The sequence below is a fragment of the Gavia stellata genome, chromosome 2 (genome assembly GCF_030936135.1).
Source record: "Gavia stellata isolate bGavSte3 chromosome 2, bGavSte3.hap2, whole genome shotgun sequence".
Taxonomy (NCBI): Eukaryota; Metazoa; Chordata; class Aves; order Gaviiformes; family Gaviidae; genus Gavia; species Gavia stellata.
This window is the reverse complement of record NC_082595.1, coordinates 44,531,186-44,557,640: the sequence shown is the minus strand read 5'-3', so window position 1 is coordinate 44,557,640 and position 26,455 is coordinate 44,531,186. Positions and strand designations below refer to the sequence as shown.

Sequence of the window (26,455 nt, the reverse complement as noted above, 5' to 3'; positions counted from 1 at the left end):
AAAAAGCAAGGGTTGCTTGCATATCCCCCCAAATTAAGATGCGCGAAATATTAAAACCTTCCTCGTTATCTATATGGTAAACTGAGCACAGATGCTTTAAAAAGGTCAGTGACATGAGGACTCTTTCAGAAACAGCAGCATGGCCCCGCTGCACCACTCGGGGGGGGATACACAAGAGTCACGTGCGCTCAAACCAAGACTTCTGGCTCTGCTCAGCACCACGCTGCAGCTAATAAGCCCTTGCTAGCAACAGCAGTGCTGGTAAGCCACTGCCGCGTGCTCACTGAGACAATTACCACCTCTCCCAGGACCCAGGAGCTCAGGACGAAGCCCGGAGCCCTCCCACCTTGGGATGCTTTCGATGGCTGGCTGTGGGGCTTGCTGAAAGCAAGACTGCAAGCGGCTGATCTGTCCTGCTGCAGCAACACAAAGCATCTGTAAACATGAAGATTATCAACTTAAGCCAGATTTACGGATGCTCCACGTTACAAAAAGTTACCAAGAACGCTGTTGGGCATGGCCTGATTTTCCATATTACCTCTTAAAACAAATGCATCATGCTCCAAAGACACAAGATTCTCTAACATACACAAATATCACCCACAAGCCACATAAAATCAACAAAAGGCAAAAAACCACTTCTCATGGAAGTATATAATTCTCAGACTACTAATCCTTGAAAGTTACACTCCATCTTCTTTTTCATATTTGTGTTACATTTACCATATCAAGGACTGGGTTGTGAGCAAGTTCCAGAGATGTCACTGTAACCTAAGTGCTAAATTGCTCTCAAATCTCCATTAAAAATGCAACACTGAGCTAAGGTGGGCTGCAGAACCCTAGCTCCGACTTTTCTCCACACACATGCAACAGCATAAACATCTTAATTCCATGACCAGAAGCTACTTGTTTGACATGATATAACATTTAATTCAAAGCAAAGTTGACACTGACAGGATGAGGTAGCTATTCAATATTTTGTCTCATCCTCATTATGCAGCATGTAGTCCCAAGGTATTACTTATGGAACACCATCCAAATGTCACCCTCACTACAGAATAATTCATTTTATTATGGACTTTCTTAAAAAAAGAATTAAGTAGCTGAAACTGGGGTCTGCCAAATTAGACATCCAAGTTTTATTCCCAGGTTGTGTAGCCTCTGAGTAAGGTATGAAGACTTTTAACAAATACTCAGGAGTATAAAGTGAAATAATTGTTAGTACTGCCTAAAGTGACAATAGGCTGAGTGGCAAGGGGCAGGAAAGCAGATACATTGCCTCCCAAGGCCAAAGCTCACTTTGCTCGGGAGGGGAAGGGAGAGCAGCAGCAGCCACGCCAAGAGGGTCTGTTTCATCCACGCCCCATCCGGAAGTCACCTCTGCGTTTGGCCCCAAGTGAAGCACCACAGCATTTTCTCCTGAGATTTTGGCAACAAGCTCAAAGCAAGCTGTCAATGGAAATCTTCAAAAGGCTGCGACTCACCCGAATAACGAATGGATTTCCAGTAGGGCACAGCAAGCACCTGTCTGCCTGAGGACTATTCCTCTCCAGCAAATTTCAAAATCCTGCTGCAAATCAGGAAGGCACTAGAGCTCCTCAAAATTAAGGATGCACCATTTATTTATTTATATAAGCGAAGGCACAAGTTGCTCTAAATCTAGGGATCACTGCTTCTCTATCCTCAATAACACCCACCCCAGACCTGTAATTTCACTTTACAGTTATGAGAAGTTTCATTTTGGGGGATCAAGTTCCTTCTGCTTTCACCTCTGCCTAACTACGCGTTCATTTAATGCATTATTTCCATTAAGCTCGGGAGAGTTCCCAGCCCAGGGTATTTCTGCTGGAGGCCGATCCAGAATGGCGCAGCCCAGGATAGCAACCAGTTAAATCTCTTCTAATCCCCGCACTCAGAAATGGTGGCTCACAGCGGCTGGCACGCAGGAACTGAATAGAGCAGGCAAGCTCCTATTTCTCTCACCAGGCCAAATTAATAAAAACAAAACCTGATTTCTCCTTCTCGTTTTCCTATTCTTCCTGCTCCCCAATATTTTTCCTCTTTCAAACAATTTTTTTTTTGTTTTGTTTGAGAAGCTTAATGTTTGGCTGCCTTCTGAAGAAACGCGCACAGTGACAGATGAAAGGCCGTATTCAACGCCTAATTCGGAATAGGGAAAAACCGACTGCTGTGCATTTAAGATTCTAACAACCTTGCAATTTTGTATAGCCGTTTTCCCCAACCCGTTCTTTTGAAGAAATCTGCTTTTATTCTGTTAATAACTAACCACAGTTGCAGCAGCATGGATCCGATTAGCAGTTCTTACGCTACAAAGGAGCGGGGGGGGAGGGCTGTGAACAGGGTTGCCAATTTGTCCACCTGGGTCCCCAGGAGAAAGATTAGATGAGGCGCTTGCTCCTTTCTTCCCCACTCGCTCGCTGCTCTGCACTAGACGGACCTCTTCAAAGCTCAGCCACTGACTTCATTTTTTTTTTTTTCTCCTCTAAGGTCTCATTTAACTGCCCCTCCACATGTTTTGCGCTCTGTGTCACCACGTCCCTCCAAAGCGACGGCGTGAACTGGGATGAGAGGGGATGGGAGAGGCTGCAGCCACAGCTTGCCCAGCGCTTTCTCTCACACCTCTACAGGGCCTCTGAATTGCTTTTAGATTTCGTAAATTGTATTTTCTTAAATTTGTGCAAACTGTTGGAAAAAAGTGTCTATGCTTTTCAGGGAATGATCCAAACCCTGCAATCATACCGTATTTTTTTACTCTGCCCTTTTAAGCCTTTCATAAAAATGACAGTTTTGCTTGCATTTAGACTGAAGTAGAAGATTGAAAGGGTTGCATGGATTTAGTCATTCGTAATTACTTGGGACACGACATTACATGTTTGTTAATGCAAAAAGCACATGCTTTGGCTAGAGAAAAAGCATTCTCAATTTCTTTATAAAATGTCAATTAACCAGAATATAAAATTGTAATTGATGCAAGTGCTAAATATCTAAAAGCTCCTAACAAAGGACACAGTAGTATTTCTTCCGTATATTTGGCTCATTTCTTCCTTACAGAAATGAAACCTAACCTGCCACACACCTGAAACTTAAAACTTCTGAATTCCATTTAGCTAGTTAATCCAAGTTCCAAAAGGAAGAATTTTTCATTATCAATGCTCATTCTCTAGACTGCATTTATAACTACGAGGAGAGTTTTTCTCTAAGCGATTCCTCATTGTGTCTACTGTTTTTAAGAGCCTGAGAAGCACAACAAATGTAGCAAACATACACTTCTAGTATTTGCCACCTAATAAAAGCTTTAATTCCTAATTTTAACATTGCCAAATTCTAACAAAACCCTATATCAACTTTCATTTATAATATTTGCAGTGTGAAAATATGCAAGACACCGAAGAAAGGGTGAATGTGAACTGAAATTGCTGTTTCTTATCAATATTTTTCTTTTCCCTTGATCCAGCTACAGGTAAGAATTGCTCAGAGTAAGTATTCATCATTAGGTGGCATTAACTCAAAGGACCAGCAGCGATGGGGTTCCACTCCTCCCTGCTCCTCCCGACTCTCTCAAGTTCAGGCAAGGAGGCGGAAATTGGAGCAGCGCTGATACGTGGCAATGAAGTATTTTGCTAGTCCTGCCTGCTACTTCTCATACTAGTCCATTGCCTGTGATTAACAGCCATTTTAGTAGCAAAATGTATGTGCTCTCATTAATACTATGCTCAAAAGGCACAAACTCGTAGTTTATCTAGTTTTTCTTACTGTGTTATATTGTGTATTACACAGCCCTGGTCTCAACGGTTCTCAGGGACAGGGAGAAAAGGGCAAGTTGAATGCATAAAGGATAAAAGCACCTTGAGGCAAACCCGCTTCCAAAAAACATTTGGTGGGTCTGATCTTCCTGAAGTCAAGATCTATCATGCCATATTTCATCTCGCCCGACAACGATAAGCTCCAAAGACTGGTGCAGAAGCGGAGCAATTCTTCATGTATTTTTAATCAACTGAGAACTTTCATCTGACGAGCTCCCTCCGCAAGGTCACACACACCACACACGGCCACGTGCCTCTCATGCAGTTTGCAAACGCCAACTTCTTTGTCAGCTTCTGTTTGGAAGGGGGAGTATCAATGTTAGCAACCCCTGGTTATATCATTTATAAACATGCAGATGTGGATTATTAAAGATTAATGCATTTTGGGATTGGTGTCGGCATTCCGTTTGTCTCACGCCGAAACCAATTCTGTTCTTCATTAGTCAACGACAACCCACATCACCCTGTTGTGGAAGAGAAATCAAAGGTGCAAGCGTGAATTCAGAATAAGTGATGAAACTGATTACTAAGAAACTTAACGGCTGTAATCAATCAACACATCACAATAATTTGAGTCCAGTGTTATCTGGAGACGGGGAACAAACAGAAAAGCTCGCCACCGGAGTAAGTTGTTCTTTTTGTGTTTGCTTTCTAAAAACACACTTCACAATTTGACTTCCCTATCTACCTACAGAACGATGCTGTCAAAGGGCTGTTCGAATCTTTCAAACCGCAGCTCAACCTGCATGAATTCTGTCCCTAAGGAGGAGAGAGAATATCTTGCTTTTCATTAATTTTTAAAAAGAATATTATCTGGAGGTAGTGAAAATGTTCTTCTTTTGAGGCTAAATGGCTATTTTCTAGCTGGCCCAGAATTAATTCAACCCATATTTGCAATTGCTCAGGTTCCTTCTTCTAAGGAGGGACACACCACGTATCCGTCTAGTCAAGTCTGACACTAACTATGAAGCATGAAGGCCACTTTAAATATCTATAATGGCAGTGATACACAGTCCACTGAAAAACTGAAAACTGCAGCAGCCTATCCCATCACAGAAACCAAACCACTTATGACATTTATGCTCTATTTTATCTGGGTCTAACAACCATCTGTCAACAACAACAAAAACATACTGATAGAAATGTGAGAGACTTTTCCCATTCACTCATCAATCACTGCTTAGTATTGCAAAGGACGAGGGAGTGAAAGACAACCTTTTAATTTATGATAATATGCAAATTAATGCCCTATTTGGCAACACAAAGAAGGAAAGAGGATCTATGTTTGTGTAGCCACATAATGACAGAATAGAAAATCCCAAACGTTCAAAAACAAATATACACTGTATTAAACTTCTTGACAAAAATGTAAGTGGGTTGAGCAAAAAAAGTTAGAAATGCACAGGTTAATGACTAAATGTAAACAGTAATTGTCCAAGGAAGGCCTTAAAGTACACATCTAAAACTAACAACAAACATACCTGTCAAATCTCGGTGGCTGTGGTTAAGTGTATTTGAATTTTGTTATGCGAACCAGAGCACATGCATAATTATGCAAAGATTTTAATTGGATTTCAACAGCCGTCATACTCTAGGTGGATTTGTACCAGCACGGGGCTACTAATGACTCACAGAGCTACAAGAAGTGGCCTGCCGTACGTGTGCTGCCACAGCGTGCACAGCCGCAGATGCCCCGCCGCGCTGGCCATTAGGCAATTGCCAGCATGGTGGAAACAGGAGTCAACAAAGGGGACAAACCAGGCATGGAGCAGAGCACAGCGATGGGGATGCGAGCGCCACCGATCTGGCTGTCTGGGGGAGGTGGACATGAAGCCTTTGTAGGGTGCTGGACGACCCTCAGTGCCATGCTCCCCAGATCCCGCAGGATGTTCAGTCCATGGGGCAGAAATGTTCGTCACTGGCTTATACAGCAATTAAACACCGAAACGGAAATGTGTGACCGTGAAATATAAACATTGACAAACCAGATATTAAGGAACTGAAAACACTTGAAACTAAAAGCCCAAAACTAGCCCTAAAAAATAACCACCCGGGGCACGCTGGTTTTGGTGAGTTATTGTTTTTCTATCTGACGCTTAACTTGGAGCTTATGAAAACCAGCAGGTTGATGGTGCTGGAATATGAAACCCTCTGTTGTCAGGAAAACCTAGCAGGAGGAACTCGAACAGCCTGTCCCTGTCTCATTTCACCTCCTGCACCTGTTCTGGAAGACCACCTCTGCAGAGAAGGACACCTCCCTGATCTCTCTGGCCAGACTGCGAGTACGACAGCAGTTTTGATAGTGCCTTTTGTAGCACGGGCTGTCCTCAAGAAACTAGATTGAGACTATTTAGTTTTTTCACAAAGCCTTGAGACAACAGATTATTCATCAGTTGTGACCTGGGCTGAATTCTAATAGGTATCACAGGTTAGATGTTCCATATGCTAGAAGCAACGCCTCGAGCTAGAGCGCCTTACAATTATTTGCTTATTTTTCCTCTTGTCAAAAGACAGAAAACCTCTAAATGTCGTTCAAACCCTTCAAAAGAAAGGGGTTTAAACTACTGCTATGTGAAACATTCACGTATTTCATTTGTAAGCATTCTAGATTTGCAAAACTGCTGAATACATGTTTTGTGCACTAGCAGTGATTAAGAACACAGCTACGTCAATGGCATTTTGCGTTTTGTTTTTTTCTGGTCCGGATGCCAATGAACAGCATGCATCTTCCTTGCAACAAGCTGTTGCAAGATTTTTGCCTCCGGAGAAGCCAAGGGGGAAACATTGATAGATGTGTTAAAATAATCTTTCTAGACAGGGGGATCATATCCATTTTACAAGGATATAATCCCCTTTCTTGTTTTGCAATTATTTTAGGGCATCTGTAAAACTTCAATAAAAACCATAGTATTACAAATTCATGTGGCAGTCTTCTCTCCCTCAAATAATGTTTGAAAAGAGTCCATGCCACGTAATATACCAGTAGTGGTGGTCAATGGAGTAAGCATGTGGAATAGCTCAATCCCAAGCAAAAGATTTTTCCAAATTCCTGTTTAAAACAAGATCTGTCAGATTGGCTTGTCTTACTGCAGCCACTTCTGGAAACAGTTGAACTCTTAGGCTTCTCCTTTTATAAGGCATGAAGGAAAGCATCACTCCTATTCAGATTTGTGCATTAAAATGTCCTTTTGGACTCTGACAGACTATTGTTCATTTTTTTCTTCTCTCAGCATTTTAGTCACTCTAGTCTACTCACACATTGACTAACATGCACACCAAGGCAAGATTTCCTGTTACAGCTCTCTCTGGGCATCCCATTCCCCTCTTGCTCCTTTCTTGCCTGGAGCGCTAGCTGTAATTCTGATGGGTCCTGGATTTCAACCTAGCTAGTTGATCAATAGAGGAGGGGAAGACCTCCAGGTTTGCAGAGAGTAGAGTTGATCACTGAATGGAACACATCCATTAACTCATATAATTATCAGAATTAAAAATTTGGGGTCTTTTTAATCAGAGGACGGTGCTGACCACTGGTTAGCATAAATTAACATGACTGGCAATAACATTCCTAAGTGAGAGTATCCATACATGGATTTCTCCTTGGTGAAAGAAGACATCAATACAATTGTAGTAAAAAAAACAACGCAGCTGATGCTTCACAGAGTAAAAATAAGCTTGTTTGTTCAGCAAGTAAATGTAACATGTAACAAAAGCGCAAGTCAAAATACTGATCTATGCGAAAAAAATACTTTTACGTATTTCTAAAGATGGCATTTGCTATTCATTATCAGTATAGCGTACCCTTCTATTCTACACAGATAAAAATTACTGCAGCAGAGGTTTAAAAATAATAGAATCTATTAACTCGTACAAAATCTGCTTGTACGTCGTGGGTTAAGGGATTCCTGGCCTATCAGCAATCTTCCACAGAACTCTTAATATTAAAAATTTTTGCTGCTTACACCGCAAAGGAGAAAAAGCTGACAAAAGCTTTGGCCAGTGAGATCAAAACTGGGGATGGGGGGGAGAAAGGGGAGTTTAGGTTATTTACATTTTTGCTTTGTTGGTAAACTGGAATGGTTGGAGCAGGAGAGAAAGGAAAAAAAAAAAAGCGAGAGAGAAAAGAGAAATTAACAGCCACTAAATCTTCTGGCAACAGCAGTGCATTTTGATGATGTGCTGCGTCAGCTTCCACTAATGGTTTAGGGTTGAATCAGACACAGTTCAAGACCCAAAGCAGTGCAGGGCATCACATCTCATTCTTTGGAAGAACACATACCCTAATTATGAAGATGGCTACAAAATAAAGAGATCAGGATTTCCGGCAAAGCAGAATAACGATCTACTTAACAGGAAATCAGAATGCCATTCTGAATCCCTAAAAATCATAGAAGAGTAGGATTTCAGTCCTGTAATGAATGTGCGTCTGAATGAGAAGTGTTACCATTTTGAAAGAAAACTATCTTTCTGAACAAAACCCATCGAAGTGTCTTTTTCTGCTCTTAGGGGTTAATCTCCCTGGTCTATTCCAGTAACACGAATGGAAACAAAGGCTGTATGTGTGTGTGCCACTTACCACGCAAAATATCCGTCCAGTATTTCACAGAGCACAGGAAGGAAATGCCCACTGAGCTAGGGACGTGCCAATGTCAGTGCTGCCTGTGCCAGTCCATTCCTGTGAAATTCATGGCGTGCGGCAGAAAGCAATGCGGGGCTGCAGGCTTGCAGTGGGGTGGGGAGACAGCTTAAACAGGCAGTGGAAAAGAATCAGCCATTTGGGAGGTTTAATAGGGGGCTGTTTGTTTGTCTGCCCTTTTGATGTTAAATTAGTCTTCAATTTTGTTGCAAGGAAGGAGGCATTGGGAAAGGATGCTTCTCTTCCAGTAAACCCTGGGAAAGCAACACCTTTATTTTAACGGCCTTCCCACCAAGAACCCCCTGCAACATTTTGGCTTTCCCTAGCCATAGCTATCAGCAACACAACAGCTGCTCATTTTACAATGACTTGCTGGAGAGAGAATGATTGAAAGAGCCAATCTATGTCACATGGAGAAGCTGTGGCACAACATTGCAGGAGGTAATAGGAGAGGAATGAGGTCAGAACAAACAAGGGTAGGGTGAGAAGGGAGAGGAAAATAGCGGCAAACAAAATTATTAAAGGCGAGACGCTGTACTACACAATCTATGTTTAAAATCGGCCACAACCTGAACACTGCAAACAGCCACAGAAATGCAAACAAGCTCTGTATTACTTTTTCACTGGGTCTTGTGGCTGATGAAAAAAGCTACCAAAGTCCTAGTAATGAAGCACAATGGTGGGAATACACTTAGGTGAAAGCACAGTCTAATTCTTATGGCTTGAAAGCCCCAGCACCCGGCGACGTCCCACTAGTCAGAGGGTTTTAAATAGCAGCCTTGCTCGTGTCGTTTTGTAGCCTGAGAAACGCAGCAGCAGCAGCAATGCCACCGCAGCTGCCTGGCTTCCCTCTGGAGAGCGCTGCATTAGCTCACGCCTGGGAGTTCACCTTTAGCAAAAGAGCTGCAGAGACCAGGCGCTCGCCCACGCCAGGGAAACAGCAGCAGGCGATTTGATTTAGCGCCATTCATAAAAATCCTTCCTGAGGAAGCGTTGCTTTTGTGCTACTGCAGCAGACCACAAAACCACCATGCAAAATGGTGGCGTGGTTTGTATGAAGAGGCAATGCTTTTCACTAGGCCAGTCACAAAAATGAGCTTTTGGGCTCAGCTGAAGTGATGAAGTGACTCTGACACTGACCTTTGGGCCCACACCCCTTCTATTTTTACCCCACAGTGCTCAATTGATTTCATAAAAGTTATTACTTTCCCCTACACACTGTCCTGTTTCCATCCTTATCTATCATGGCTACGATAAAGCTATTTCCAACATCACAACGTTCTTTCCCTATTCAGCAATCAGGCTGCTAAAATGCCAACCCATTTACTTGGCTGAATCTGACCGCGGGAAAACGTTACCTTTCCAGCTAGGTGGGCTGTCTGGCTTCACTCAACAGGGACGGGCTTCTGCACCACGTACTGGGAAATATGCTGCAACTACAAAGCTACCATACTCCACATAGTGCAAATACCCCATTTCTGCCACTGTCCCCGCTATTCCTGCCCCACCTGAGCATGTGCTGCCTGTCAGAGCGGCTGGAAAGGGTGCGCATGCAGCATCAGGGCTCCACACGCTCAGGCCACATTTAGTATGCAACATTCCTGCATGCACTAAGCTTACTCACCTTTGCTTATCTAGTTTAACCTCTGTATACAAACAGGCACATATTTTACACAGATACCTTTGTATTGAATACCGAAACACACACTACTCACTGAATTTTAACCTGCATTTGGTTTACGGCACATCTAATGAAAAGACATCACTGCTTTTGTTTGGTTTAACTGAGCTCCACGTTCATTCTTTCATGGTTTTGTCAGCAACTGATGTTATCCCTGGGGTAATGTCAGCACTCTCCTACTCTTAGAATTCCCCTAGTATTGAAAATGTCAGAAAATAATCAAAAACTTGAGCATCAGGAAGAGAATAAACTCATCTGAAATACCAAATACACATTGCTGCCTGACCCCCTGCAAGTAACACGCCAGATGGGTGGGGACAAAGTAAGAACTGGAATTAATGCATGCCTTTTTTTTTCTTCTGGGTATCTTAACAGATTTCCATAAATTTCTGAATGTACATGAATGACTGTGTGTCATACTCTATGTGGCACAAGAGAGCGAGTGGCAAGTGTGCCACTGGCATTTCAATTATTACTGGCGGGGCTGGATTCCTAATAACTCATTGACCTTTGCAAATATTAAGAAGTATCTCATACAATATTCTGTGCTCATGTCCAAAATTACATTATCACAATACAGGGTGGGAAAATCTCTGCCTCATCCTGCGTGTCTGAAACCACCATACAAGTCCAAGGGCGAAAAGCAACAAAAAATACACAGTAAAAACAAAAAAGGGACCCTGTAAATAATAGAGAGAAATAGGTGGCAGATAGATGACACACAAGCTAAATACAAAAGTTACGATCAAATATTCGCATTGGTCAATAATAAAGACATTTATCAAACACGTATGTGAAGTCAAGTTCAGAATTTTGAGCACTCCAAGGCCTTGGCAGCTGAAGTTTAGGTGGAATTTACCCCAGCTTTAAGTGTGCATTTTTTGCAGAAAAAGGCCCTGAAAATACAGGATTCTCAGAAAATAAATGAATTTGAAATACAGGAGTATTTATTTACTTAATAAATACATCTATTGGTTTAATTTTGTTTGTTGGAACAAACTTACCTGGAATACTCGCTGGAGAAATGGGACCAGATCGCGACTGGTTGCTTCCAACGGGAGAGCCTACAGGTGAAGGCGATGGTCCCCCAGCGATGCCAGAGAGATGTGGAGAAGCATGAGGGGAGAACGGAGACTGTGCAGGGTTGCTCTGCTCCCCTTGGCTGCTCGTAGAGCCTGATGCACTAACGGCTGAGCTCAGGGTTGCTTCGGTTCCAGTCGGCAAGTCGTCAATGGATCCAGATAAATCCTGAGGAAAAAGGAAAAAAGAATGTAAGTAGTCGTATGAACTCAGGCCACAGGACTTGAGAGCTGGCATGGCGACAAGGTCCATTTATTTACTTATTGCAGAAGATAACTGAGAGGTTGTCTTTAACGTTGTTTCATGTAGTTAAATGACGGCAGAAACCGAGGATAGTATGTACAATTCTCTGCTTAATCTCTAATTCTTTCGAGAAAAAGAACAAGCAAGGGCAACAAATGAATTGGAACCAAATTCACTCAACATTGAATTTAACCTTTTCCATCTGGATTAAGCTTTCAAAATTAATCCCACAAATTCTGCCTGAGCATACTAAAACTAATGAAAATGATACATCAGTTTCACTTTCACACAGTATTTCATTTTGGGGTTTGCTACCGTTATGATCACAGCTTATACACTTCACTCTTTAAACCCTCACCAAAACGTGGGAAGAAGGGTGTAAAATACGCAGCCCTTCTAACACTCAGATGCAGCTCCTTCACCTTGCAGAAGAGATACAAGAAGAGGCCCTGCCCTCAGCAGCAGCACAGGACCTGCTGGCCACCTAGGAGCAAGGAAGGCTTCTTCTCTCTTTCTGTCAAATACCGGTGTACAGCTCACAGTTTCTCTTCTATGTCATTTGAATACGCTGCTAAACAGTTGCTCCATTTCAGTTCATAACTGCTGCATTTTCAACGAGAAATTTCCTCCACAGGTCAAAGCACATGTGAATTCTAACTACGAATTGCTGGGCATATTCCCGAAAGCTGTAACACGGGGGTTATACTGGTCTTTGGATCTATGGGAGTAATTTGGGTTTTAAAATCATTGTAAAATCAGGTACGGAAAACCCAAGAATGCTGCGACAAAGCAAGCGCATGCCCCTTAACTGTCAGGAAAAACGTTAACTCCTAAGCACCACAGAAAAATCTCACACAAACTGAAAAGCACAAAGATGGCTGTGCTTCCCTGACTATCGGCAAGGCACAAGTTAAGGAGCATATCACCATTTGTATTAGTGAATTAAGGCGCAAACAAGAGGCAGAGAGCTACCTCACATATAAAGCAGGTCATTAAATGACCTCTGAGGCTTCCAATAACTGGGATTACAGTGTGTTACTTCGGCTGATGCTGACTTCACTTGTCTGGCTCATGCAAGTGGTTGCCCCTTAGACAACAGGGCCCGTCATCTGGGTAGCACAAGAAGAACTGGGCTCTGCCTGACCAAAGAGCTCAGGAAGCAAAGCCTTACTGCTGCCTAATCTTCATAACGAAAAATAAAGTTACTTTTAGAAGTTACAGAACTTGGACAAAATGCAAAGTGGTGTATTTAGCATAAGAGTCCTGCTCGATCCTGACTACCTCCGTTACAAGGGAGGCTCACAGCCAGTCTCCCTTAACAGACAGATACAGTCAGGCTTCCAAGGCATGGAAAGAGTAGGATTAACAGTTTAAACACCAATAACATTCATTAGAAGCCACCTAGAACACTACATGTTATTCCTGCTCTTGCATAAAGGTAGCAAATACAACCCACCCAACTTCGCTCTCTGCAGGACACCTCACAGACCTTACTTCCAATGAATTCCCATGAATACTTCAAGCACAACTATCACCACAGGTTAATTTCGCTTTTTCTGACCAGCATAAAATTGTACGTGTATTTCATCAGGCATATGAAAAGCAAAAATTAAGTTTGAAACTTCAATCTATGTGTGGACTCTGCAGTCACTCAAGAGTAGACTTCCAAATCCCTGCAAATGGAAATTTAATTGTGGAATGGGCAATAAACTATTTCCATTGTCTCTTTTTCAAAACTATTAACTGTAGAAAATGTAAACAAGAAGTAACACTGTTTGATACTGTATAGAGCAACGCTAGAAGATTTTTCACAGTAGAATGTATTGGGCAAACAGGTAAGCAATTACTGCTTTTCCATACATAATATGGTATTCTTCTAAATGAAATCAAATCGCTGCTGTCATGATGTGTAACAAATGCTGCAGGAAGTGCTGATAAAACAAATGCTGCTGAAAAGCATGTAATAAACCCCTGAAAACTGAATGTAGCAGAATAGAGCCTATTCTAAAGGAATACAAATTCTGTGTAAAAAACAGATAGGCACCCAACTGATAGAAGATATAGAAAACACAGGGTTTTACATTCAGAGTAACAAAGATTTTAAAAGGGGATGTGGATTAAAGCTTTCATTTGTTTCAGTAAGCCATGAAGTACTTGAAAAACAAACAGGCCAAAATAATGAAAAGCTATGAAGCAGTTAGCACTGTCTGTGATTCAATTATCTGTTGTTCAGAGACCCAGGCAAAACCTGGCCGCCACTTGCCACACCATCTCCCCAGCTTGCTGAGCGCGCGCATGGGGAAGAACTTGGGGACAGGAACGAAGTTCCCTTTTCCCATCCGACTTCGCATCTGACTTCTCCAGCCTCCTGCAGGGGTGGAGCGACTAACGAGTCCCAGGCATTTCCTCAAGCGCCTGCCTTCCAGGGATTCCTCACCAACCTGATGCAACTCCTTCACAAAAGCGGAAAAGAAAGAGGAAAGCTTGCATGATGCCAGTCTATTTAAAGTGCGAAGCCACGCCACCCTCCCCCAGTACCTGCAGAGCGAGCAGCCAGGCGGGCTCTGCACACCGGTGGTGCCTTGTGCTCCCCACAGGCGCTCAGCGTAAGCGCTGGGATTTCCTCCCCGGGCCGGGGAACTTCGCAACCAACTCATCTGCCGAGGATGCTACGGTAGCATTCATTCATCAGACCCACCAAGAAAGCTGATAATGAGGCTGCTCTCAGGACACACGGAAGGGAAGGCTGTTGCCTATCTAGATGCCTGGGCTGTGCTACACAACCTTTACCTTGTGTTACAGTGGCCTAAAATGAGAAGTATCAGCCGTTCTGCGCAGGGCGGTTTGCAGATCGTGACTTCGTACTTTTTGTTACCTTACACTTCGTGGCCTTACCTAGTCTTCTAAGGTAGAAAGCCTGAGCAGGCGAGCAACTGGGAAACTTCCAGCATATAAAGGCTTTAGAAACACCTCTGTTATCCACAAAAGCTAATTGGGAAATTAAAGAGAAGGAGAAGAAACGTTATGTGAAGCACCCGGACAGAAAGAGCAGAAGTCAACTTACTGTCCTCCTATTATCAGAATTTTAATGCTTGCTTTTACCTCGGTTTAATGGAACAGTAATAAAGTCATGTGCAATTTCCACATCACAAACATTTATTTATAGATAAAATACCGTACACGTACACATTATATACGTAAATTACATGGATATACTTGCATTTACTTAGCATATCCGTATGTAAAGCTATTAAAAAGCCTACTAATAAGAGAAATTCACAGTGGTTTAAGCATACAGCCTAGTTAACAAAGAAGCTCTGTAACTAATACTCCTCTAGAGGACCATTTAGTCAGCGGGGCACCAACTCTATTCTTCTTTTATAAGTACTATCAGATCTATGATGCCTGTAAAGAACAGAGAGACCTTACTTACTGCATCTCATTCAAAGCAAGGCACCTTCAAGCTACAGTGCTTCCATTTATCTTGTTGGAAAGTTGGCAGGTTAGGTAATTGCTGGGATTCTTTTACGGGGCTGAAGTCCCTGTACCCTAAGGCATGCCTTAAATTTTGTTTCTTTTCAGGGGCTTTTTCTGGAAAGCACTTGTTTCTTCCAGGAAAATGTAGTAAGTCTAGAAATACCAGATATCTCTTGTTTCTTGTAGATCTGTTTCTTGTACAGTAATCTTATTATTCTTGTCTATGGTATTGGTATGACTGTATTTTCAAATGTGGCACCAAATCTAAGAAAAAATGAAGGACAAAATAATTTTTTCCCCTGTCACAAATCCATATTACCGTTCTGTATTCTCTATGTCAGCTTTACATCCTGTATTGTTCAGGACATCCCAGACAGCTTTCAAAGTTCATTTCTCGATAACACCTTGATTACTGAATGTCCCTGCGCAGGATTTATCTCTTTTAGCGAAGTGTTTTATCTCTGACTATCTTCACTTCTAGCCTCACCTTCCACCCATGCACAACCTTTATTCTTGTCCCTCTGACAAGTACAAGAGCTAAAATGAACAGGATCACATTGTGCTTGGGATTATAATGTTATGCCTTCCTGGTGGTATGATCTTATCAGACTGACAGGAGAGACACTCTTGCAACAGCACACCAATTTACTATCGCAACGCAGCCAGCAAGGGGTAAAAGGAAGCAAACTGGTTATATAGAGCCAGGAAACCCAAAGTTACTTACAAAGAGAGCACAGGAAAAAAATACAAACACCCATGTGTAATATAATAATGTTAACTTACTCAAGGAATACACCTAGATCCAGTAAACAGCAAAAAGGGCACTACAGTAACTCAATAATACTACCACAATTTTACACACAGAGTGTGACAGGATTTGAGCATTCACCACGGAGCAAAAATTTACACCGCAAACACTTCACACAGTTGTCGCTTTTGCTCAAGAGTGTCTCAGCAGACACAAAACAAGATTTTACTTAAAAGGATCCCTTGCTAAATACCTACAGTTGAAAAATGATGAGCACCTTCTCTGAAATCAGTAAAAAGGGAAAGTGTGGAGCACCTTGCTAACTAAGCTCTTGTGTCACTAAATCACACCCTAAGTTCACTGACAGGTTACTGTAGTTTGGGGCTCTCTTGCAGCAACTGTGCGGAGCATATACAATCTGGGATTTATTTAAACTTCCCAACTATTGTCTGTCGGTTTCTTTATGCTCAGGGAGTACCAGAAAAGCAGAGGTATTCTGCAGATATTAAAATTAAATACACCCCAAAGCTCCCGGTCTCCAAGAAGCTCAAAACCCCAGACTCTACCCTACCATCCGTTTTGCTAGCACAAATCCCAGCACGACGCGTAGGAAACTGCAGCAACCGACTGGCTGCAGGATCAAAGCCCTGCTCACTCTATTCAGGCCTTCCTGCAGTATTTTTATTAGGATGGAGGATGGTGCTGCTCAAAAGACAGGATCCTGCATGAAATATTCATCTCCTTAACACGAATCACCGTTTTAGAAGTAAAATTATATATACACACAAACTTATTTTACATGTAAGTATGTAAACATATAGTCAAGCAGACATACACTCTGCTATTGTTTTGGAGCCATGGGGGATTATGAACAATATGCTCTCTAATTGAGATTAACTTTGAACAAATGATTTGGCTGACAAACACACATACGCACACAAAGGGAAAACCCACAATAGCTCTGTTTAAATTTCAAGATATTTGTAAGACCTCTTTTCATCACAAAGCAGCCTATAATAGCATGTTTCAAGAAGTCTTCCAAAGGCCCTGCTGGTCACATTGTCGAGGCAGCGAGCGAGCTAACAGCCTCCCATCGCCTGCGCAACTGGAAAAACACACGGGCACAGCAACGATGGGGACCACGAGGAAAATCCTTTCATTTTCAAAGGCCGCCACCCCCTACACAGGTGTCTTCCTTCCACGCCAGCTACGCTGCGACCCTCAACTAAGCACACCAAACATGCCTAATGCACCTCCTTAGAAAATGCTTTAACAGGAGGCAGCAAGGCTGCTGTTACGTTTTTGCCAAAGTGCCTTTTACAGCCCTTACGGAAAGGAATTTGAGGACAGAAAACAAGGTTCATTCTCTGAATCTTGCTAATTCAAGATTTGGAGAAGGAAAAGTAAGACAAGATCACTTCCATTTCAAACACCTCCTTGAGGAAAAAACTCGGTATTTATTGATGGGCACAACTCTACCTCAGAACATGCTATTGTAAGGACAGGATTCGTTTTAATACTAAAAACTTACTTGCAAGACAAATCCAAACTTTGACAATAGTTGGGTAGAGGTACTTTTTAACTTGTTAGTCTTACTTTGTTCCACTCACTAGATGTTTTAGCCTTTTTAACCAAATGTTTAACTTTAACCTCTATGAGGTAAACTATTCATGCAATACTCTAGATGAAGGAAATTCTAAGCATATAATAAAAACACTAGCTGCCTGCACGAAATTTAGTGACAAAACACCACTTGCTGGGGAAACACATTCCCTTCGTTCTTCAGACCTCACATGCTTTCCAAAATAACTCAGTTACTGAACTGTGTCGCAAGGACCCCAATCAGTATCAAATACTTTCTCTGCAAAGTTATACAGGGAAGTCCCCAATGCAAAATCTTATCCCCCAAAGCCCTATACTCACTCAAGCAACTGAGAAAGAGAGTAAGCAAACAACGCAGTGCCAGTGCTTTGCCTGCTGTCTCTTCAACCTATGGGATCCCGAAATTACATCAGTCTTCTAGAAATTATCTACAAAAAGCCAACTTGGAAAAACAGATTCAAGTCTTACTACCTAATCGCTAAGCAAATGACTGTTTTGGACAGTTCCTACTCGTAATTTGGATAAGAAATTCATTCCCCGTCTTAAAAAAAAACCCTGATTAAAAGTGCACAGAAAACATTGTTTCTAAGAAAAGTGTTAGTCCTAATAAATAAATACTTGCCGAGAGCAGGGATAAAGCAAAGGAAGGTTTGCTTTTTTGTTTTTTAAATAGGTTCACGAAAGCTGGTGTGAATTTTGCTTCTGACTTCAACTGACTTGGGTTCTTTTCCAAACACTCAGTTAATGGGAATGTTTCATCTGCCAGATGTAAGGGATCTTAAGTGGACTCACTGCACAGTCAGAAACAAATAGTCGTAACTTTTTTTTCCCCTGCTTTTCCTTTCTTAGGTAACTCCTGGTCCTACAATATGAACACCAAAGTGTACATGCAGAGTGTCACTGGCTCAGATCTCAGATTAAGGACCTGAGCTGTTAGTACTACGCAGGTTGCGCAGGAGAGGCTGTGGCTGAAAGCACACCTCCTTGCACACGTGCCCGCAGGCTTGCATTTTCATCGACAGCGAACACCACTGTGACAGCACGGCCTGCGAGGGTCAAGAGATGCAATCGGTCTTCCCAGCTGCCTAGGCAGGACTGCCACCCTAACGAGGAATATGATTTTGTTCTGCTGAATATGGCATCTCACTGCAGCATTCAATTCCCAGTTCATTTAAAGAAAGAATAATTTCTTACTACATTTGTTTGACAAGCAAAGGATCTGTGTTTGTAAGACAACCTTAACTAAAAATAAAGACTGTTGACCTGTGGATACAGGTGTCCAAGAACAGAACACAATATGCCCATTATCTGTCAGACACGGGATGAGAAGAAGTTGCTGAGATGGATATAGTCACACTTCTGTGCCTACACTGATCCACGATGATCCACTTACTTGCTTGTCCCGACAAGAGCTTCACAGCAAAAACAACTTAGGGCAATTGGAAATTCAAAACTGACACCGTAGCTTCAAGGCAGCAGAAGAAAGCCCAAACAACCACACACCTCCCTGTCCATGCTGAGTGCCGCTCATTACAGGGCCTGCAGGTCCCTGACAGTTAACAGAAAGGGGGCTCCTGAGGTCTCCAGCTGCATCAAGGAATCTCCTAATGGCATAAAAAAAATCGCCAGTTTACAGACATTGACTCCCGTGTATGAAACAATAAATACTAATGACCCATGTGCTATCAAAGCAAACTGATGAAGTCTAACAAGGACTGTAAACAGGTAAGACACACAGCTTGTCTAACAACACTTTTTTATATCAAAAATAAACAGTAAATCTCCAGAACAGAAAAATAATAACACAGCATCTCTCAAGATATGAACCTCACTGTTTATCTCTGAAGCGGAATGCTTAGCACATAGAATTTCTGGAAATAAAATTTAAAACCAAAAAAGCCACGAACCCTTAGGAGCCATTTGTTTCTTCAGTATTGTAGCAAAGAGAAATTCTCAGCCCATAACTCCTGTAGCTACAGCATCAGCTATTTATCACCAATAAATCATCAACGTTTAAAACAACCAAATCAATGACAACCACAACAAATTGCCCTGTGAAGAAAAAGGAAAAGTTGAGTTTGCGTAACAGCAACCTAATAAAATTTAGTCGTACCCATACTACTTCCCATCCATAGTTTCCTTTCTGCCAATCTTAACCATCCCCAAACATGAAATCCCTTCCGCTAAACTTAAGATTTTTTTCATATAAAGGACATAACAACTTCCTTCTTTTGCATCTCTTTGGATTACAACCATTTTCTAGATCATGTAGCCTACAGCTACCTCCCCAGGGAGAACACAGACTGAACTGGCAGGATAAAACAGAGAGGAAGCGGAGTGAAGGAAAACATGCACTGATCCACAACCTTTCAAGCTCTCTGGAGCTTGTTATTTTGGGGATCACTATTCTCCTCCCTCTCTGCAGCAAGCTTAGAGTTTTAACAGCCACTGGGCGACTCCCCTGCTCGCCAGCCCAGCCTGCTTTCCTAGCTGTGCTTCTGGCTGTGTTGAATCCAGCATCCCAAAGCCACAAGGAAAACACCACACGCCTGCTCTTCCCCCTCCCATTACCTACCTGTTCTACACTTTCACAGCTGATGTAGAAAGAGATCAGATCAAGTAAACAAGGAGAGGAGTACTGAATCACAAGAAAGACAAACATGGATTTGAGCAAAAGCATATGAAAAAGAAGAACAAGACATTACCAAAAGAACATATGGATCAGTAAATCTCAAAGAGACCTAAAATTTCAGCAGAAGCAGAAGCAATACGCATTAGAAATTATTGCTTACTCCCCTTCCATTTACTCTGGCTGCCGTACTTTTGGAAACTTGCAACACATGCAGTCAGATATAGACGATCTATCTTGAGACTACATATTTAAAAACCTGAGATTTTGCAGGTGTGGCTCAAGCAAAAAGGAGCAAACACCACTTCAGAACACCGTAACACAAAACGTGGTAAAATTCACACCATGTCTATCTGCCCGTACGCCCACACGTGACTGCAGTGCAGAGATTCTCAATAGGTCTATGCAGGGTATCTCACGTAGGAGAAGCCCTTTAAATACGACCACACAACCTCAGACGGCTTAATGTACCTTACTGTTTACTACTACAGACATACCCTGAGTCACAACACACCTATTTTGCAACTATAAATTAAAATCTTTCCACATGTGCTTCTCAGACTATCCCACACTGCATTCAGAAGGCATTAGCCATGCTGTTAAAAAGTTTCGACCTACAATACTATCTGATTTGGAGACTGCAGATGAGAGAAAAGAAAAAGTGTTGGTCCAACAATCAGTTGCCCACTGATCACTGAAAACGCATCTTTTCATCCCACAGTAAATTAGGCAAGTTGATAACAAGTGAGGTGTTTTGACAGCCCAAGGCTACCTATGTATGGACCACGATAAAGGGCTTAAACAACTGATGAATCTATACACCTGTATGCTCAAGATTTTAAAGCACTTGATCTACAGCACTTGCCCTTTTTTTTTTTGGCAATATTAGTACCCTGTGTAGAGTTATGGTTTGATAAAAAGGATGTCCCAGCAGGTTACCGTGGGAATAAGGATCTACAAAACATAGTTTTTCATTAGCTTAGGGCTGGTGCATGCATCATACTGTGTCTCTTTCTTCTCTTTCCCACAACACCCTGTAACCAAATAGCACAATTCAATGAGACGGTAAATAAGCCACAGACACATCTTAAACTTCAAAAACACAGGTGCTCCAATAACTTTCCATCTCGTCCTCTTTAAGCAGAAGCTGAAAGGAGCAGAAAAATGTATACACCAAAAAGAGTGATGTTAGAAAAGCTTCCTTTTTAAGAAACTGAATAAGGTGACTTGCCTCAGAGAACAATATTATTTAATTAATTAAGTCTTACTTAACAAAACTGGAACAAACTGGATATGCAGTGTTATACTGGGGTATCAGGCAGAAATGAGTATCATAACATTTACTGCAGTAAATTCAGCTTAATTTGCCACTCCAGACTCACTCTCTCAGCATCACACAAGAATCTCTCATCCTCCTCCCTCTTTATTTCTCCTTCCTTTTTCTGAACCCAATGCAACCCCAGCGGTGCGTAGTTCGACAACCAGTAAAGCACAAACAAACGGGGCTGTGATCGCTCTGGCTCTGCTTTGCTCCACACCGCTTGCCACACACACAAACTGCTTACTCCTTTCTGAGGTTTACGGCCCACAGCAGCAAACCCAAACAATTACGCTTCAAGAGCTGTTCACTCAACCCCTCCCACCCTCTTCATTTTCCAGTAACCTGGGAAAAGATTGGGAACTGAAATCCAAGACGGTAATAAAGCAGAAAATAAACTTTCAGATCGTTTCTTGCACATGCCAGCTAGAACCAGACTCCCTCATCACCCCAAGTTCTGGAATTCACATCTCCTCGCAGTAATTCAGTGCTGGTTGGGCAGACTATTGTGCGAAATAATTAAGCGGCAAGGGAATGTGATATTTTGAGATGATATGGCTTTAACAGACTTGTGTAGAACTCACGTTTCAGAAACCTCTATATAAATTTCAAAAGGCTTTTGAAATCCTAGAAAATTGTCTCTCGGTCTCAGGATTTCTTCTGAAATAATGTCTTGATTACCCTGGTAGGAAGGATAACTTGTAGTGCTTTAATTAAGCTTTAAGAAAATATTCTGAAAGGCCAATACCCTACCCATCTACTGCTAAGCATGCTGTCCCAGCCATGGCGTACAAACTTTGCTTTTGGGGTGGGAAGAGGTATCTGGAAGCTAAGACAACAACATGGATGTCCCGATTGTTGAGTGCATTAAGCTAATCTTTATCCAGCAGGTTCATAATTTTAGGTGCACTCAAAAAATACAACAAATGAGGAAAAATATGTAAGAGACACTACAGAAGTGTTAAACCATGTAGACCATGCAATCTACAGAAAAAGCAATATACCAGTTACTACTGTTCTTTCATTAATACATCATAGAAAGGGAAGATTTCCATGGTGAACTGGGAAAGGCAGCTTTTTGTGAGTTTTTGAGTGCCTTAGCATGCTTCAAAGTTGCAGCTTTTTCTTATCATAGAGAAGACATAGAGAAGTCCTGAGTTCTGTTAGATAAAGCTTTCAGTAGGTTGTTCCTCCAAAATTTTCCTTGGCTTGAAGGGAGGAGGTTAGTATTGCACAGAACTACCAATTCAGTGTAATGCTAATAAAAATGGTCTGAAAAAATTCCAAGAAAGCACAGGTAGGATGTTCAGCATACAGCGATCGGCAAAAATGCGGGTGCTGCTCCATGGACCACAACGGGTAGACACTCCGTGGAGCCTTACTGAGCAGGATGCTCCCATCTGCTCAGTGGTTTATCCAGCCCTCCACCCGAGGTGCCAACTGTCCTTCCCCAACACCTGCCAGGCTATGTCCCTGCTATGGCTCCCCTCCAGCGAGCACCACTGCAGCACCACGGCCCACAGAGACAGTGCATTTGTATGAAATATTTGTAAATAGAATAAAAGTGAACTTTTTTCCCCGACTGATTTCTATTCTAGTTGCACTGAATTTTGAGTGTGTTCATACATGGTATGAAAAAGCATGTCAGGTAACGTAACAGAGGTGGAAAAAAGGGCTGCAGCTGGAAGCTTCTTTGAAAGAGGGTCTGCCAGGATCTTGTAAGGCAGTGATCCTTTGCCCTCCTCTCCTGCTGCTGCTGTTCCCCCATGGAAACCCCACGTCACACTCAGCAGCCTGAGGAACTGCAGCACTCGTTAATGGCTGCATCCCAGTCCTTGAAAGATGAAGCAAAGAGAGACTTCAGCTCTGCCAGACCTTCAGGTGCAGCCCTACCTGTTGCTGATTCTCCAAATCTGTGTCTGAGCTATGTAACACAGCTTAGGGAGCAGGGCTGACAGGTCTTCTGGGGAATGTGTGTGATAGAAACATGGGAAAACAGCCATATGCATCAAGGCATGGTTTGTAAGAGCTACAGCTCAAGAAGAATATGGTTCTTAACCTGATGAAAGTTTTGCTGCGTGGCTTGTAAGGTCATTGCTGCTTTGCTGCAGTGTTGCCTGAGCACTTGTCCCAGTCCCCCGTTCTACGTTCAGAGTGTTCTATGCTGAAGACTACAAACAGGGCCAGCATTTATACACTGCTGTCTTTCTTTAGAAAAAACCCCTACCTTTCTCACAGCTTCTAAGATCTACCTGACGGAACTATCAAACCAAAGCTCATTCCATCCTCTTGAGTTATTTCTTAGACACACCACCAGAAAAAAGGAAAAAAAGCACATCGGTAAGTTGGGATCTTCACAAAGTCCCAAAATACTTTTGAAGAGTGCCTGTCAGAACAAATAAATGTACCAAAGGAATAAACAGCCTTATGAATTAAGTAAAGAAATAAATAAAGGGAAAACATATGAAAATTTCAACAACTGTGCCAATCTGTTGCAAGCTGTACCCGTGCCAGTGAGCGGCCTCGGGGCGCCGTAGGATTCCTCAGCGCAGTGCCAAGCTCCAGCAATACTGTTATGGTTAGAGAGGAATTTCTCACAAGAGCTAACAAAGGCAGAAGGTCATAAATAAACACAGCAGGATCGCCTTGTCAGTTCTCATTATTAGCGCTGCAGGCACTTGCTTTTCTATGGGCTGCTTGCAGGTTCATTTAAGTGTAAGAGCTCCTCCTCAGAATTTCACATGCTCATAAATAAAGACAACATTTCTTAAGAAAGAAGGGCACATCTAAGTTATTTTTTATTATTATTTTTTATGTACACAGGGGCACATGCGCATGAGCTGCTCATGCTGTCTGCAGCCGCCCTGTCCATACGCACCCACACATGCTTCCCGCACTGGCCAAAAGCTTATGTGCAGCTAATCCAGAGCTGCGACATCCTTCTATGCCGGCCTCTGTTACACTGCACAGGCCTTCATCAGACTGTGGCCACAATGTACAAGGAGAGCCTTCCTACTGTAATAATGGTCACCAGAATTACATCTGGGCAGGAAATGAGGTTGAGCTCCTAAACTGATCCTGTCGTGCGTTATACAACTTGGAAAGTACAGCTGTGTGATCATTACTGCAATTATAAAATGACATTTAGTGTTAACTAAATTTTTAGTTACTGAATTTTGAACCAGAGAGGGGGCAGTACCAATAACTCTAGGGGTACAAATGTGCAAAGAAGGGAGGGAAAAGTTCTTAAGACCTCAAGTGCCGGTCCTTCATCTCATGTCAGAAGTTAACAAACAGCCAAGTGAAAACACCTCACCTCTCCCATACACATACATATCTATCTCTCTCTATATATGCATACCTATATAAATGAGTGAAAAGTGAGCTCTGTGTAAAACTAGACACAGTGTAAATAAATTAACACTATCATGTAGTGCATACTGATTTCAAGTTGCATTATGTAGTGCTCTTCACAATATCAGGGGAAATTTAGAGATCAGCAATGCTATCTCTAGAATATTTTTATGTTCTATTTATTACACTGGAATAATAAAATGTAAAGACATGAAGAAAGCTCAAAGGTTCACGACCTTGGAACCACCATTAAATTAAAAGTAAGTAAATGAACAGGCCTTATGTTACGTAGGAGATACCAGGAGATGCCTGGCAGCGGGAAGAACACTGCTTGGTCACCGTCCCTTCCAACATAAGAGAGGTGGTAGAGAATGTAGCAACTCACCTGCCAAAAAACCCCAAAACACTGCTCCCTCCTGTGAACCATATTGAACACTAATGTACTGGTTCATTAAATGGTTGTGTCTATCTTTCTAGTGGGCTAAAATTTGACCAACATTACCGTTACTATAATCTGTGCTATCTTGAGTTCTCACCTTTTAAAGCAAACTGCATGACTGACAAGCAAAAGCCCTGGTGCCTTGTATGGTTTCTGTGAGAAGCTCAGGAAAATAATTTTCCTTCCAGTTCGCTTCCTATCCCATCACCTGCTATCAAAGGCAGTCGGGTTGTTAGTCCTGATGCACTACAGCGGAAAAGCCGTGTTCAAAGAACTGTTTCTCTCAGCTGCGCAGCCCTCGTTACACACTATTCATCATTATCAACATCAGGAGTTGTTGGAGCAGCCCTTGTGAATGAAAAATCTCCCCATTTAACTTGTAGAGGCTGCCAGCCCGCTCCCTTTTGCCTCCGTACTCAGGCAGCATTTGTACTTTGGGCAGCATGCTGCCGGCCATGCTGTGTGCGCCTTCTCAACACAGCCCACTCCGACAGGACAGCCGCCTCTCCCTTCCACCAGCAGGTACACACGGAGCCGTTTCCCAAACTGCTGACCCTACTAAGCTGGCTTCCACCAGACACAACACTGATGGTGGTAGGGAAGCCGCCTTCTTTCTGCACACCAGCAACGATGTGCTTCTCAGCTCCAGCCTGCCTGAGAGGAAAGAGTTGCTGGAAGCTGAAGGAGCTGGAGCAAAGGACAAGAGTTTCCAGCGGGTCAGTTCCTCGGTCTCCCTCAATCAGTAGGCAAGGTGCCGTCAGGGCACGGGGCAGGCTGTAATCCCCTCTGCAAGCACAGAAACAGAGACGCTTCTCTATTTCTAGCCTCTTCCCCGTGCCGAGTTTCCCCAACTCACCACCTTGCTTTGGGCCGCCAGCTCCCGCACTGGCACCATCTTGGCAGGCGGCTCCTTCGCCAACCCTGCCAACGTGCTGCCACACACCTGCATTTCCAACCGCGGGGCAGAGACCCACAGCGCCGCAGGCAGCGGGGAGCACGCTCGGCGTGGTGGGGGCCCGAGAGCATCATCAGCTAATGAGCAGGTCGTCTGCTGTCTGCCGCCGGCGCGCTCAGGGCTGCGCGGCCTCAAAAGACGTTGTCCCCACTGCAGGCAGCATGCAAACCCACTGGACACCCCGCAGAAAGGGAATTTTTGTCTGATAAAATACCACCTCTCTCCTGCTCACTAAAATTTTCTCTTTTCCTTCTTACTGATAAATCATCATAATTACAAGAACCCTCCAGAAAACAAATGTGTAAACTAAAGGGGGGGGGGGGGGGGGGGGCGCATAATAAACTCTATTCAAAGGATGAATGCACGAACCTGAACACTTTTGTTCCTCCTTACCCACAGAGTAAGATATAAGAGAACGGCACTGGGAAGACAGCCTGTTTTGCCAATCGCAAGCCATGAAGTAGGCCATCTG

The 26,455-nt window shown here is 42.8% G+C and overlaps 1 protein-coding gene across 2 annotated transcripts in view; it reads right to left on the bottom strand.

Moving 5' to 3' along the window:
* Positions 1-26,455, bottom strand: part of ARID1B (AT-rich interaction domain 1B) — a 338,897-nt gene that overhangs the window by 91,206 nt on the left and 221,236 nt on the right. For both annotated transcript variants that reach the window (XM_059829656.1, XM_059829664.1), the window contains one exon: positions 11,143-11,386. In XM_059829656.1, the coding sequence (XP_059685639.1) occupies positions 11,143-11,386 (244 nt within the window). The remainder of the gene's footprint in view (positions 1-11,142; positions 11,387-26,455) is intronic.